This window comes from Lissotriton vulgaris, chromosome 5 (assembly GCF_964263255.1).
Source record: "Lissotriton vulgaris chromosome 5, aLisVul1.2, whole genome shotgun sequence".
Lineage (NCBI taxonomy): Eukaryota > Metazoa > Chordata > Amphibia > Caudata > Salamandridae > Lissotriton > Lissotriton vulgaris.
Window position 1 is genome coordinate 2,027,834,751 of NC_141693.1, and position 13,923 is coordinate 2,027,848,673.

The window sequence follows — 13,923 nt, forward strand, 5'->3', positions numbered from 1 at the left end:
CCCAATTTCATACCCAAGTTTCCTACCGATTTGTTTTCAAGTCAATCAACCAGTTCTGCTAAAGACTTTCTTTCCCAATCCTCAGACGTCAGTGGAAACAACTCTTCATACTCTGGATGTCAAGAGATGTCTGAAATGTTACTTATCGCACTAATCATATTTGTACTACTGATCAACATTTTATAGCCTATGTCAACAATAATAAAGGTGGGCCAGTGTACAAAGCAAGATGGATTTCCACAGCCATTCGGTTCTGTCATTCTAAGGCAGGCAAGCCTCTAACACAAAAGATTAAAGCGCACTCTACGAGAGCAGTTTCCACAACCTGCGGCTTTGTTTGCTGGGGTGCCCATCGAAGGTATGTACCGTACTGCAAACTGGAGGAATAAGCACACTTTCAACCAGCACTATTTTCTGGATTTGGCGAAGAGCACTGATACAGCCATGGGTATGGCAATACTTTGGTATCTTTGCCAATAAGGTGAGCCTGTTACCATAAAATGTATAATATTGAACCCACTATCTGCTGTCATAATAATATATTATTTTATTGTTAATATGTTTCACTGTTAACTATTCTGATTCAAGCATGTGAATCTATGAAAGATACCCCAAAACTTGAGAACGAACGTGTTACTTACCTGTACTCCCGTTCTCCAGTATTGGTATCTTGCATAGAGTCACATGCGACCCTCCCGCATCCCTTTAGAGGCTCTCCTTCTTCGCCAGTGAGGTCTATCCCACAGGTGTCTGGGAAATCTAAGGGAAGATTCCTTTGTTGGGAGTGTTCCAAGGCTGTTGTTGCCTGAGTGGTCATTGTTCAACTTTGGCCCTTTTTTAAAAGGGACATAGATAGGCTATTAAGCTGAACCTTGCACTCCCTTTGCAGTCTATTATGTCAATACATACTGCTTACTGTACAGCGTGGGACTCCCACTTCGACGATCAGGAATGATTCAGGCATGTGAATCTTTGAGAGATACCAATACTGGAGAACAACAGTTACAGATAAGTAACAAGTTCTTTCCGGAGACACACCCTTTGCCCTCTCTCTGAAGAGCGCTCCGTCTGTCCCTCTATCCAACTGTCAAGCCACGTCCTGTTTCTTCACACACACTCCTTCCCTCTGTCCTGGCACACACTTCATGCTTTCTTCTGGTTCACGCCACGTACTATTGCTCTGGATTCTCATCCCGTTCCCGCTCTCTACACATATGTGAAACTTCATGCACTGTCTCCTGACATTCGCCTTCCATCCTCTGTTTTCTCACAATGCTTTCACATATGCTTTCCTCTCGCCTAAATGACACTCCTTCTCTCCCTCATGACAAATTAATTTCATTTTCTTTTCTCGTGCTGCATTGACTCCTTTTCCTCTCTCGTGACACCCAGTCTGCCTTTTCTTCCACAGTGTATAAGTGCAATCTGTGACTGTGTTCTGTGACATTCTCTTTAGGATGGTCCAACAGTTCGCTGTAGACTTTGAGAAACGAATAGAGGGCTCCGGAGATCAGATCGATACGTATGAATTGTCTGGTGGTGCCCGGATCAATCGGATCTTCCACGAGCGTTTCCCATTTGAACTGGTGAAGGTTAGTTGGATGTGTCTGCCTCACCCATGCTATCATCCTGCATTGATTCATCATCCCTGCACTTTCACCCCTCTCACTGATCCCTTGCACCTCCTGTCAGCTCTCTCTCCCTCCCTTCCCTCATCTTCTCTTCCCTCTGGTTCTCCAGAAGTGAAAGTGATCAGCCAACCCCACAGCAGACTCCACGTCAAAATCGAATGGATTCATCCCAGACACGGACTTCTTCAAAGTACACATCACTAGGAACACAAACATCAGCATGGTTCTGAAGAAGGTGAAGCCAACCCCAGAAGAGTCCAAGCTCTGCTTTGCTCCGGCCTGGAAGGAGGCATTGTCCTCCACTATCCCTGACCTCCCAGCATCTCACCGGTGCCCTGAAAGATATGCTATCAAAGGCCTGAAACTGTTTGCCTCTATGCATCACTCCAACTCAACACTGGCTTCCCCTATGAGCCCACCTCGGTAAGACCAACAGTATTGCCTACTTAATGGCAGGAAACAGCACCACTGCATTCCTAGTAGTAAACCACAACAGCTAAACAGCTACACCAGCAGCTAAAGCATCTCTTGAATGGAAACGAAAGACTAAATTGCAAAAAAAGAGAAAAGCAGGAGACCGTGCTTCTCTCTATAGCCCAAGGATCTGGTACTTCACTTTGGGACCGCCATGTAGAGCGCCATGGCATAAACTGTATACTATCTTGAATCATACTCCTGAACTCTTCCTCCCCTCTTCATTTTTCTTGCTTTTACTTCCTTCCCCTTTCCTCTTGGATCATGTGTCCATCTAATCCTCCTCTCCTCCATGTTCTTTTCTTGTACTCTCTTCTCCTCTCTGAGTCCTCACCTCTCCTGAAATTAATATTCATGACAAGCACCTTCTCCCTGAAGATCCTTCTCTTGTAACCGATCTTCTTGTTCCTGCAGATGGAGTTCGATGAGAAGGATCTGCGGCGGGAGATCAGCTACGCAATCAAGAACATTCACGGAATCAGGCATGTGTTATAGCGAATGCTCGTTCGGCACTGGCACCCTGTGGAACCACAGGCCTTTGCAGCTTTAGTCGCTGTCCCTGGCCTTTTGGTAGCTATGTGACATCTCACAGTTTGACTTCAGCTTCTGAGGATTTAAGAAGTGTTACAATATTCCCACTAACCCTACTCATCCCCACTCCCTAGGTGTGACCTTCATATGAATCTGCATGCACCACAGCTGCACTGGGGCACTCACAGAGGCAGGCACCCCAAGGTCCAAGAGTATAAAGCTCTTGAGACCTCCCGAGTTAGTTTGCCACCCAAGACCCCATGAAATCTGTATCCAGTGCTTTCCGAGTCACTGGCTTGACCTGAAGTATCACAGCATCCTTGCAGCCCATTTCACTGAAGGTGGCAGTCCAAATGTCCAACAGGCCCATGAACTGCGCTCTCCAAGATACCATGAGTTGTTGCACACATGTCTGACAGTCGTAAGTCTCCTCTGGGGTCCATCACAGACTAGCGTCTGAAGCACCATGTGTACATGAGGGTGAGGCTCGCTGAGGTCCTTGAGGCACGTGGTTTCTCAGTATCCCTGATTTTGCTTCAAATCCACGGAGAGGTATGAGCCACCAGATTCCCCAGGTCAGAGGCACTTAAAAACCCAACACAGTGGGGTTGTCCTGCCTGCCATGGTGGGGGAGACTTCATGTCTATTCATATGTGCTGGTCCTGAGATCTTTGTTTGTGGCAACCTCAAAAACCCTGTGTTTTAAACTCTGTGCGGCATGAGCGCCTGGGGCTGGTCGACTCACTTCAGTTTGTGAGATGCAATCACTGTAGTGATTGTGATACCAAGACCCCACATATTGAGCCCCCTCAGAACCTCAGAGGTGGAGCTATATCATTTAACGCTGCTGATGGCGAGTGCTTCTTGTGCAAAGGAATAATCTCAAGCGTGCCAAATTCCACCACATCCTGGTACTCAACAAGTCAGATGTAGCAGTCTGACACTTTTGATCCAAGGATTATCCAGCTACCCCGGATGTCACAAACAGCTGAATGTCTCTGCCTATCAGCAAGCCAGGTGTGTTGTCCTACATTGAAAACGTTAGAGAGTTCTTCACATCTCAACCAGGTCTAATCCCATCCGCGAGGTGGAGTCTTTGCTATTCCCTGTTCCTTTGGTGATAGAAATAAGGGCCAGTGTCCTGTCGGAGGTTGAGCCCATATGAACCCCTGCATCCTCTGGAAGCGATAAACATCAACGACTAGTTTCAGAAGTCGAGCCCCTGATGCCCTGTTCACCCTCTACACACATGCCCTTCCTTGCCTCCTCCTTCATTGGTGACTGATTTCTACCCAAGTCAAAGTGCTAGAGTGCAGCCCTCACTGCTCCTCCCCCTGGAGAGCAGTTCCTATCCTTGTTGATACAGTTACGCATGTATTGCCACCAGCATGGGTGGAGGCATCGTAGGAAACTGTGTTGTCATTGCAGGAGGCACTGTCACAGCATATTGTTACCTTGCCCTAGAGTTGGCTTTGCATTTAATTGCCCTCAGCCCCTGTTGCAGGATTCAAACCCATGGTATTTCACTGGGGCAGAAGCCCCTCCGCTCTCCCCCGCCTCCCCCCTCACAACAGTGCTGTTTTCATCCCGCCCTCAGACATACCTGTTCAGCTGTGTAGCTGTTGTGACTGTAACACAACCTCTCCTTTAGGGGACCTTCAGTGACGATCAGAAGCACTGGTATGTTCAGCCCGTGCCCAGGACCCTGCAGCACTTTTATAAATATATAGAATGAATACTTTTCTTTAAAGAAGAGACTTTGTTAAACAAATGTAATTATATAATAGCTTACCTGCAGGCTTTATTGGTGAAATTACTTTTGTTTATCCTAAAATCCCCTGCAGTAAATTAGGTGACTGGAAAAACTCTTTCATTAATCATTTTTTAAGAAAAAAGGAAGAAAGAATGGGCAACATAGCACAATAGAGTGCAGATCAGAAGCTGTAAAACTCACACTGATCTTTTAAAGAAGCACACACCACCAGTATGTCATCATGACCAGTCAGTGACAGACCTTCTACTCATAACTCTGGGTCTGTGTGGAAGACAGATGCCTGCCTTGCAGATGTACATGTACTCCATCCGTGACACACCCGAGTAGGACTGACACTCATCCAAGGAGCTCTTGCACTCTACACACACATTGCTTTCCTCATTCATCCTCACATCATTCAAGGAGCCCCTGGAAGAGCCTGTGCTCATTGAGCAGCCGGTACCGCTCTGAGCCTGTACTCCTCTCAGAGCCTGTACTCCTCTCAGAGCCTGTACTCCTCTCAGAGCTGCCTGTACTCCTCTCAGAGCCGCCTGTACTCCTCTCAGAGCCGCCTGTACTCCTCTCAGAGCCTGTACTCCTCTCAGAGCCTGTACTCCTCTCAGAGCCTGTACTCCTCTCAGAGCCGCCTGTACTCCTCTCAGGGCCTGTACTCCTCTCAGAGCCTGTGCTCCTCTCAGAGCCTGTGCTCCTCTTGGAGCCGCCTGTACTCCTCTCAGAGCCTGTGCTCCTCTCAGAGCCTGTGCTCCTCTCAGAGCCTGTGCTCCTCTCAGAGCCTGTACTCCTCTCAGAGCCTGTGCTCCTCTCAGAGCCTGTACTCCTCTCAGAGCCTGTACTCCTCTCAGAGCCTGTACTCCTCTCAGAGCCTGTACTCCTCTCAGAGCCTGTACTCCTCTCAGAGCCTGTACTCCTCTCAGAGCCGCCTGTACTCCTCTCAGAGCCGCCTGTACTCCTCTCAGGGCCTGTACTCCTCTAAGAGCCTGTACTCCTCTCAGAGCCGCCTGTACTCCTCTCAGAGCCTGTGCTCCTCTCAGAGCCTGTGCTCCTCTCAGAGCCGCCTGTACTCCTCTCAGAGCCTGTACTCCTCTCAGAGCCTGTGCTCCTCTCAGAGCCGCCTGTACTCCTCTCAGAGCCTGTGCTCCTCTCAGAGCCTATGCTCCTCTTGGAGCCGCCTGTACTCCTCTCAGAGCCTGTGCTCCTCTCAGAGCCTGTGCTCCTCTCAGAGCCTTTGCTCCTCTCAGAGCCTGTACTCCTCTCAGAGCCTGTGCTCCTCTCAGAGCCTGTGCTCCTCTCAGAGCCTGTACTCCTCTCAGAGCCTGTACTCCTCTCAGAGCCTGTACTCCTCTCAGAGCCTGTACTCCTCTCAGAGCCGCCTGTACTCCTCTCAGAGCCGCCTGTACTCCTCTCAGAGCCGCCTGTACTCCTCTCAGGGCCTGTACTCCTCTCAGAGCCTGTACTCCTCTCTGAGCCGCCTGTACTCCTCTCAGAGCCGCCTGTACTCCTCTCAGAGCCTGTACTCCTCTCAGAGCCGCCTGTACTCCTCTCAGAGCCGCCTGTACTTCTCTCAGAGCCGCCTGTACTCCTCTCAGAGCCGCCTGTACTCCTCTCAGAGCCGCCTGCACTCCTCTCAGAGCCGCTACTCCTCTCAGAGCCTGTACTCCTCTCAGAGCCTGTACTCCTCTCAGGGCCTGTACTCCTCTCAGAGCCTGTACTCCTCTCAGAGCCTGTACTCCTCTCAGAGCCGCCTGTACTCCTCTCAGAGCCGCCTGTACTCCTCTCAGAGCCTGTACTCCTCTCAGAGCCTGTACTCCTCTCAGAGCCTGTACTCCTCTCAGAGCCTGTACTCCTCTCAGAGCCGCCTGTACTCCTCTCAGAGCCGCCTGTACTCCTCTCAGAGCTGCCTGTACTCCTCTCAGTGCCTGTACTCCTCTCAGAGCCTGTACTCCTCTCAGAGCCTGTACTCCTCTCAGAGCCTGTACTCCTCTCAGAGCCTGTACTCCTCTGAGCCTGTACTCCTCTCAGAGCCTGTGCTCCTCTCAGAGCCTGTGCTCCTCTCAAAGCCTGTGCTCCTCTCAAAGCCTGTGCTCCTCTCAGAGCCTCCTGTACTCCTCTAAGAGCCTGTACTCCTCTCACAGCCTGTACTCCTCTCAGAGCCGCCTGTACTCCTCTCAGGGCCTGTACTCCTCTCAGAGCCTGTGCTCCTCTCAGAGCCTGTGCTCCTCTTGGAGCCGCCTGTACTCCTCTCAGAGCCTGTGCTCCTCTCAGAGCCTGTGCTCCTCTCAGAGCCTGTGCTCCTCTCAGAGCCTGTACTCCTCTCAGAGCCTGTGCTCCTCTCAGAGCCTGTACTCCTCTCAGAGCCTGTACTCCTCTCAGAGCCGCCTGTACTCCTCTCAGGGCCTGTACTCCTCTCAGAGCCTGTGCTCCTCTCAGAGCCTGTGCTCCTCTTGGAGCCGCCTGTACTCCTCTCAGAGCCTGTGCTCCTCTCAGAGCCTGTGCTCCTCTCAGAGCCTGTGCTCCTCTCAGAGCCTGTACTCCTCTCAGAGCCTGTGCTCCTCTCAGAGCCTGTACTCCTCTCAGAGCCTGTACTCCTCTCAGAGCCTGTACTCCTCTCAGAGCCTGTACTCCTCTCAGAGCCTGTACTCCTCTCAGAGCCTGTACTCCTCTCAGAGCCGCCTGTACTCCTCTCAGAGCCGCCTGTACTCCTCTCAGGGCCTGTACTCCTCTAAGAGCCTGTACTCCTCTCAGAGCCGCCTGTACTCCTCTCAGAGCCTGTGCTCCTCTCAGAGCCTGTGCTCCTCTCAGAGCCGCCTGTACTCCTCTCAGAGCCTGTACTCCTCTCAGAGCCTGTGCTCCTCTCAGAGCCGCCTGTACTCCTCTCAGAGCCTGTGCTCCTCTCAGAGCCTATGCTCCTCTTGGAGCCGCCTGTACTCCTCTCAGAGCCTGTGCTCCTCTCAGAGCCTGTGCTCCTCTCAGAGCCTTTGCTCCTCTCAGAGCCTGTACTCCTCTCAGAGCCTGTGCTCCTCTCAGAGCCTGTACTCCTCTCAGAGCCTGTACTCCTCTCAGAGCCTGTACTCCTCTCAGAGCCTGTACTCCTCTCAGAGCCTGTACTCCTCTCAGAGCCGCCTGTACTCCTCTCAGAGCCGCCTGTACTCCTCTCAGGGCCTGTACTCCTCTCAGAGCCTGTACTCCTCTCTGAGCCGCCTGTACTCCTCTCAGAGCCGCCTGTACTCCTCTCAGAGCCTGTACTGCTCTCAGAGCCGCCTGTACTCCTCTCAGAGCCGCCTGTACTTCTCTCAGAGCCGCCTGTACTCCTCTCAGAGCCGCCTGTACTCCTCTCAGAGCCGCCTGCACTCCTCTCAGAGCCGCTACTCCTCTCAGAGCCTGTACTCCTCTCAGAGCCTGTACTCCTCTCAGGGCCTGTACTCCTCTCAGAGCCTGTACTCCTCTCAGAGCCGCCTGTACTCCTCTCAGAGCCGCCTGTACTCCTCTCAGAGCCTGTACTCCTCTCAGAGCCTGTACTCCTCTCAGAGCCTGTACTCCTCTCAGAGCCTGTACTCCTCTCAGAGCCGCCTGTACTCCTCTCAGAGCCGCCTGTACTCCTCTCAGAGCCGCCTGTACTCCTCTCAGTGCCTGTACTCCTCTCCGAGCCTGTACTCCTCTCAGAGCCTGTACTCCTCTCAGAGCCTGTACTCCTCTCAGAGCCTGTACTCCTCTGAGCCTGTACTCCTCTCAGAGCCTGTGCTCCTCTCAGAGCCTGTGCTCCTCTCAAAGCCTGTGCTCCTCTCAAAGCCTGTGCTCCTCTCAGAGCCTCCTGTACTCCTCTAAGAGCCTGTACTCCTCTCAGAGCCTGTACTCCTCTCAGAGCCTGTACTCCTCTCAGAGCCGCCTGTACTTCTCTCAGAGCCTGTACTCCTCTCAGAGCCTGTGCTCCTCTCAGAGCCTGTGCTCCTCTCAAAGCCTGTACTCCTCTGAGCCTGTACTCCTCTGAGCCTGTACTCCTCTCAGAGCCTGTGCTCCTCTCAAAGCCTGTGCTCCTCTCAAAGCCTGTGCTCCTCTCAGAGCCGCCTGCACTCCTCTCAGAGCCGCTACTCCTCTCAGAGCCTGTACTCCTCTCAGAGCCTGTACTCCTCTCAGGGCCTGTACTCCTCTCAGAGCCTGTACTCCTCTCAGAGCTGCCTGTACTCCTCTCAGAGCCGCCTGTACTCCTCTCAGAGCCTGTACTCCTCTCAGAGCCTGTACTCTTCTCAGAGCCTGTACTCCTCTCAGAGCCTGTACTCCTCTCAGAGCCTGTACTCCTCTCAGAGCCGCCTGTACTCCTCTCAGAGCCGCCTGTACTCCTCTCAGAGCCTGTACTCCTCTCAGAGCCTGTACTCCTCTCAGAGCCTGTACTCCTCTCAGAGCCTGTGCTCCTCTCAGAGCCTGTGCTCCTCTCAGAGCCTGTGCTCCTCTCAGAGCCTGTGCTCCTCTCAAAGCCTGTGCTCCTCTCAAAGCCTGTGCTCCTCTCAGAGCCTCCTGTACTCCTCTCAGAGCCTGTACTCCTCTCAGAGCCTGTACTCCTCTCAGAGCCTGTACTCCTCTCAGAGCCTGTACTCCTCTCAGAGCCGCCTGTACTTCTCTCAGAGCCTGTACTCCTCTCAGAGCCTGTGCTCCTCTCAAAGCCTGTGCTCCTCTCAAAGCCTGTGCTCCTCTCAAAGCCTGTACTCCTCTCAGAGCCTGTACTCCTCTCAGAGCCTGTACTCCTCTCAGAGCCTGTGCTCCTCTCAGAGCCTGTGCTCCTCTCAGAGCCTGTGCTCCTCTCAGAGCCTGTGCTCCTCTCAGAGCCTGTGCTCCTCTCAGAGCCTGTGCTCCTCTCAGAGCCTGTACTCCTCTCAGAGCCTGTACTCCTCTCAGAGCCTGTACTCTTCTCAGAGCCGCCTTTACTCCTCACAGAGCCGCCTGTACTCCTCTCAGAGCCTGTACTCCTCTCAGAGCCTGTACTCCTCTCAGAGCCTGTACTCCTCTCAGAGCCTGTACTCCTCTCAGAGCCTGTACTCTTCTCAGAGCCGCCTTTACTCCTCACAGAGCCGCCTGTACTCCTCTCAGAGCCTGTACTCCTCTCAGAGCCTGTACTCCTCTCAGAGCCACCTGTACTCCTCTCAGAGCCACCTGTACTCCTCTCAGAGCCTGTACTCCTCTCAGAGCCTGTACTCCTCTCGGAGCCTGTACTCCTCTCGGAGCCTGTACTCCTCTCGGAGCCTGTACTCCTCTCAGAGCCTGTACTCCTCTCAGAGTCTGTACTCCTCTCAGAGCCTGTGCTCAGGGCCTGTACTCCTCTCAGGGCCTGTACTCCTCTCAGAGCCTGTACTCCTCTCAGAGCCTGTACTCCTCTCAGAGCCGCCTGTACTCCTCTCAGAGCCGCCTGTACTCCTCTCAGAGCCGCCTAGGCAGGCGTTGGACAAAGTTAGAGCCTAATGATTGGATAGACTCGTTGAAACAGAATGAACCTACAAATGGTCAAAATATCGATAAAGCCAATACTGATTTTAATCAATGGATTGAACAATCACTAGACCGGGTGCTTCCTAAAACACGCATCTCTAAGAAAAAGGATCCGAATAACAGCCCTGGTTCAATTCAGAGCTGAGACTCCTTAAACAGGAGTGTAAACGAGAAGAAAGACAATGGCGAAAACTTTTCGATGAGGAGAAAAAAATCAAGTACAAACTCACTATCAAGAAATACAAGAGGGCACTCAACGCAGCCAAATCCACCTTCTATGCCGAAAAAGTTGAAAAATCCGCCAATGCTCCGAGAGAAATGTTTCAAATTGTAAAAACGTTGATTAAGGCCCCTGACCCCCCTACATCCGAACTTTCCCCGGAAGAATCCGGTGCTCGTTGCAATGAATTAGCAAACTTCTTAGCCACGAAAATCGAAAAAATTTTGCTTTCCCTCCCCCCTTCCCCAGAAGGAGAGCCCAACCCCCCATCGAGGGACGATACTAATTCCACCTCACCCCGCTTAGCTCTTTTTCACCCCCTCAGTGACGAACTTTTCCCCTCCCTTTTCAACTCCATAAAGAGTGGTTCCCCTCTTGATCCCGCTCCTATGTCCATCTTGAAACTGGTCCTTCCCCATGTCAGTAGAAACATCATTGATCTTGTTACTATCTCCTTGGACTCCGGGATAGTCCCTCAAGATTGGAAACTAGCCATGGTAAAGGCCTTGTTAAAAAAACCAAACCTTAACCCTGAGGATTTCTCTAACTACCGTCCCATTTCCCTCCTCCCCGGTATCAGTAAGCTGGCTGAAAAGTGGGTCAACAAACAACTGGCATCATACTTGGAGTCTCAAAACCTGCTCCATCCCACACAAACAGGTTTCCGAAAAGGACAGGGAACTGAAACGGCCTTGCTGAGGGTGGTTGAGGCATCCAGGAGGATTCTGGACGCAGGTGGCAGCGCGGCCATTATCCTCCTGGACCTCAGCGCCGCCTTCGATACGGTTAATCACCGTGTCCTACTCGCCCGCCTAGAGAGAATTGGAGTTGCAGGCAAGGCTCTTGCATGGCTTGAATCTTTCCTCAGTAACAGATTCTTTAAAGTCTTCTCAGACACCAACTGCTCCCTCCCATTACCATTACAGTGTGGGGTGCCACAGGGTTCTTCCCTCAGCCCCACACTGTTTAATGTGTACATGGCACCCCTGGCAGAGGTAGTAGCCCCCTTCGGAATCCAATTGGTGAGCTACGCTGGTGACACCCAGCTAGTATTCTCACTCACCCAGGCAGACTCTCCTCAAAACAATCTCTGTAGCTGCCTGGTTGAAGTCGCAGGATGGATGGATGCCTCCCAATTAAAACTGAACGGAGGAAAAACCGAGCTGATGCTGCTCGGAAGAAAGGCTTCCTTTAACACCCCCTCCATGTGGCCTCCCTGTATGGGACCCGGGCCCACCCCCAAAACGGAGATAAAAAGCCTAGGGTTTTGGCTCGATACAGAGCTCTCTTTTAAAACTCAGGCGAAAAAGACAGTGGCTACGTGCTTCGGTCTAATAAAAACCATCCGAAAAATTCTTCCCCAGTTGCCGGAAACGGCGAAGAAAACCATAGTCCAGTCCCTCATTCTATCCAGGCTGGACTATGGGAACGCTCTTTACTTAGGAGCCCCCACCTCAGTCATCCGTCAACTGCAGATAGCTCAAAACTCTGCAGCAAGGCTACTTACCGGAACCAGCCGTCATAACACCGCAGCCCCTGCATTAAGGGCCTTGCACTGGCTCCCAATAAAGGAGCGAATCCATTTCAAGACTCTTTGTCTGGTCCACAAAACTCTCCATGGGAACGGCCCCCACATTCTGAAGGACATGATCAGACCATACATCCCAACCAGGCACCTTCGGTCTAACCACCAAAACCTCCTCATAACGCCCAGGACCAATAAAGTCCGGTCTGGGGACCGCCTTTTTTCCCGAAATGCAGCAAAACTATGGAACGCCCTACCACTATCACTTCGTCTAGGACCCAGCCTTCTGGTGTTCCGAAAACAACTAAAAACATCATTGTTTCCTAGGCCATAAATCAGTTTTCTCTTTTTCCTAGTCTCTGCATCAAGTTCCATCTTTCTTCAAGCGCTGGGATGCTTCCGAGTAGCCATGCGCTATATAAGAACCTTCCAATTCCAATTCCAATTCCAATGCCTGTACTCCTCTAAGAGCCTGTTCTCCCCTAAGAGCCTGTGCTCCCCTAAGAGCCTGTGCTCCTCTCAAAGCTGTGTTCCTCTCAGAGCCTGTACTCCCCTCAGATCCTGTACTCCCCTCAGATCCTGTACTGCTCTCAGAGCCTGTACTGCTCTCAGAGCCTGTACTGCTCTCAGAGCCTGTACTCCTCTCAGAGCCTGTACTCCTCTCAGAGCCGCCTGTACTCCTCTCAGAGCCGCCTGTACTCCTCTCAGAGCCGCCTGTACTCCTCTCAGAGCCGCCTGTACTCCTCTCAAAGCCGCCTGTACTCCTCTCAGAGCCTGCACTCCTCTCAGAGCCGCCTGTACTCCTGTCAGAGCCTGTACTCCTCTCAGAGCCTGTACTCCTCTCAGAGCCTGTACTCCTCTCAGGGCCTGTACTCCTCTCAGGGCCTGTACTCCTCTCAGAGCCTGTACTCCTCCCAGAGCCGCCTGTACTCCTCTCAGAGCCTGTACTCCTCTCAGAGCTTGTACTCCTCTCAGAGCCGCCTGTACTCCTCTCAGAGCCTGTACTCCTCTCAGAGCCGCCTGTACTCCTCTCAGAGCCTGTACTCCTCTCAGAGCCTGTACTCCTCTCAGAGCCGCCTGTACTCCTCTCAGAGCCGCCTGTACTCCTCTCAGAGCCGCCTGTACTCCTCGCAGAGCCTGTACTCCTCTCAGAGCCTGTGCTCCTCTCAGAGCCTGTACTCCTCCCAGAGCCGCCTGTACTCCTCTCAGAGCCACCTGTACTCCTCTCAGAGCCACCTGTACTCCTCTCAGCCGCCTGTACTCCTCTCAGAGCCTGTACTCCTCTCAGAGCCGCCTGTACTCCTCTCAGGACATGTACTCCTCTCAGAGCCTGTGCTCCTCTCAGGGCCTGTACTCCTCTCAGAGCCTGTACTCCTCTCAGAGCCTGTACTCCTCTCAGAGCATGTACTCCTCTCAGGGCCTGTACTCCTCTCAGAGCCTGTACTCCTCTCAGAGCCTGTACTCCTCTCAGAGCCGCCTGTACTCCTGTCAGAGCCGCCTGTACTCCTCTCAGAGCCGCCTGTACTCCTGTCAGAGCCTGTACTCCTGTCAGAGCCTGTACTCCTCTCAGAGCCTGTACTCCTCTCAGAGCCTGTACTCCTCTCAGAGCCTGTACTCCTAGCAGGGCCTGTACTCCTCTTTTAGGAAGAAGTTGAAAACTTGCCTCTTTACTGTGTGAATGGTTTCTCTCTCTCCTTTTAATATGCTCTCTCCACAGCGCGGGGACACGCCGGGAGGCGTCACCAGGCGCTTTACAAACTCCTTTAAACTAAACTAAACTCCTCTCAGGGCCTGTACTCCTCTCAGGGCCTGTACTCCTCTCAGAGCCTGTACTCCTCCCAGAGCCGCCTGTACTCCTCCCAGAGCCGCCTGTACTCCTCTCAGAGCCTGTACTCCTCTCAGAGCCTGTACTCCTCTGAGGGCCTGTACTCCTCTCTGAGCCTGTACTCCTCTCAGAGCCTGTACTCCTCTCAGAGCCTGTACTCCTCTCAGGGCCTGTGCTCCTCTCAGAGCCTGTACTCCTCTCAGAGCCTGTACTCCTCTCAGAGGCTGTACTCCTGTACTCCTCTCAGAGCCTGTACTCCTCTCAGGGCCTGTATTCCTCTCAGAGCCGCCTGTACTCCTCTCAGAGCCTGTACTCCTCTCAGGGCCTGTGCTCCTCTCAGAGCCGCCTGTACTCCTCTGAGCCTGTACTCCTCTCAGAGCCTGTACTCCTCTCAGAGCCTGTACTCCTCTCAGGGCCTGTACTCCTCTCAGGGCCTGTGCTCCTCTCAGGGCCTGTTCTCCTCTCAGG

General features: G+C 52.6%; 1 protein-coding gene across 12 annotated transcripts in view; it reads left to right on the forward strand.

Moving 5' to 3' along the window:
• The window catches only part of DNM1 (dynamin 1), a 730,607-nt gene that overhangs the window by 385,726 nt on the left and 330,958 nt on the right, over nucleotides 1–13,923 (forward strand). For all 12 annotated transcript variants that reach the window (XM_086924906.1, XM_086924901.1, XM_086924903.1 and 9 more), the window contains exons 8-9: nucleotides 1,457–1,592; nucleotides 2,520–2,587. In XM_086924906.1, coding sequence (XP_086781032.1) covers nucleotides 1,457–1,592; nucleotides 2,520–2,587 — 204 coding nt within the window. The remainder of the gene's footprint in view (nucleotides 1–1,456; nucleotides 1,593–2,519; nucleotides 2,588–13,923) is intronic.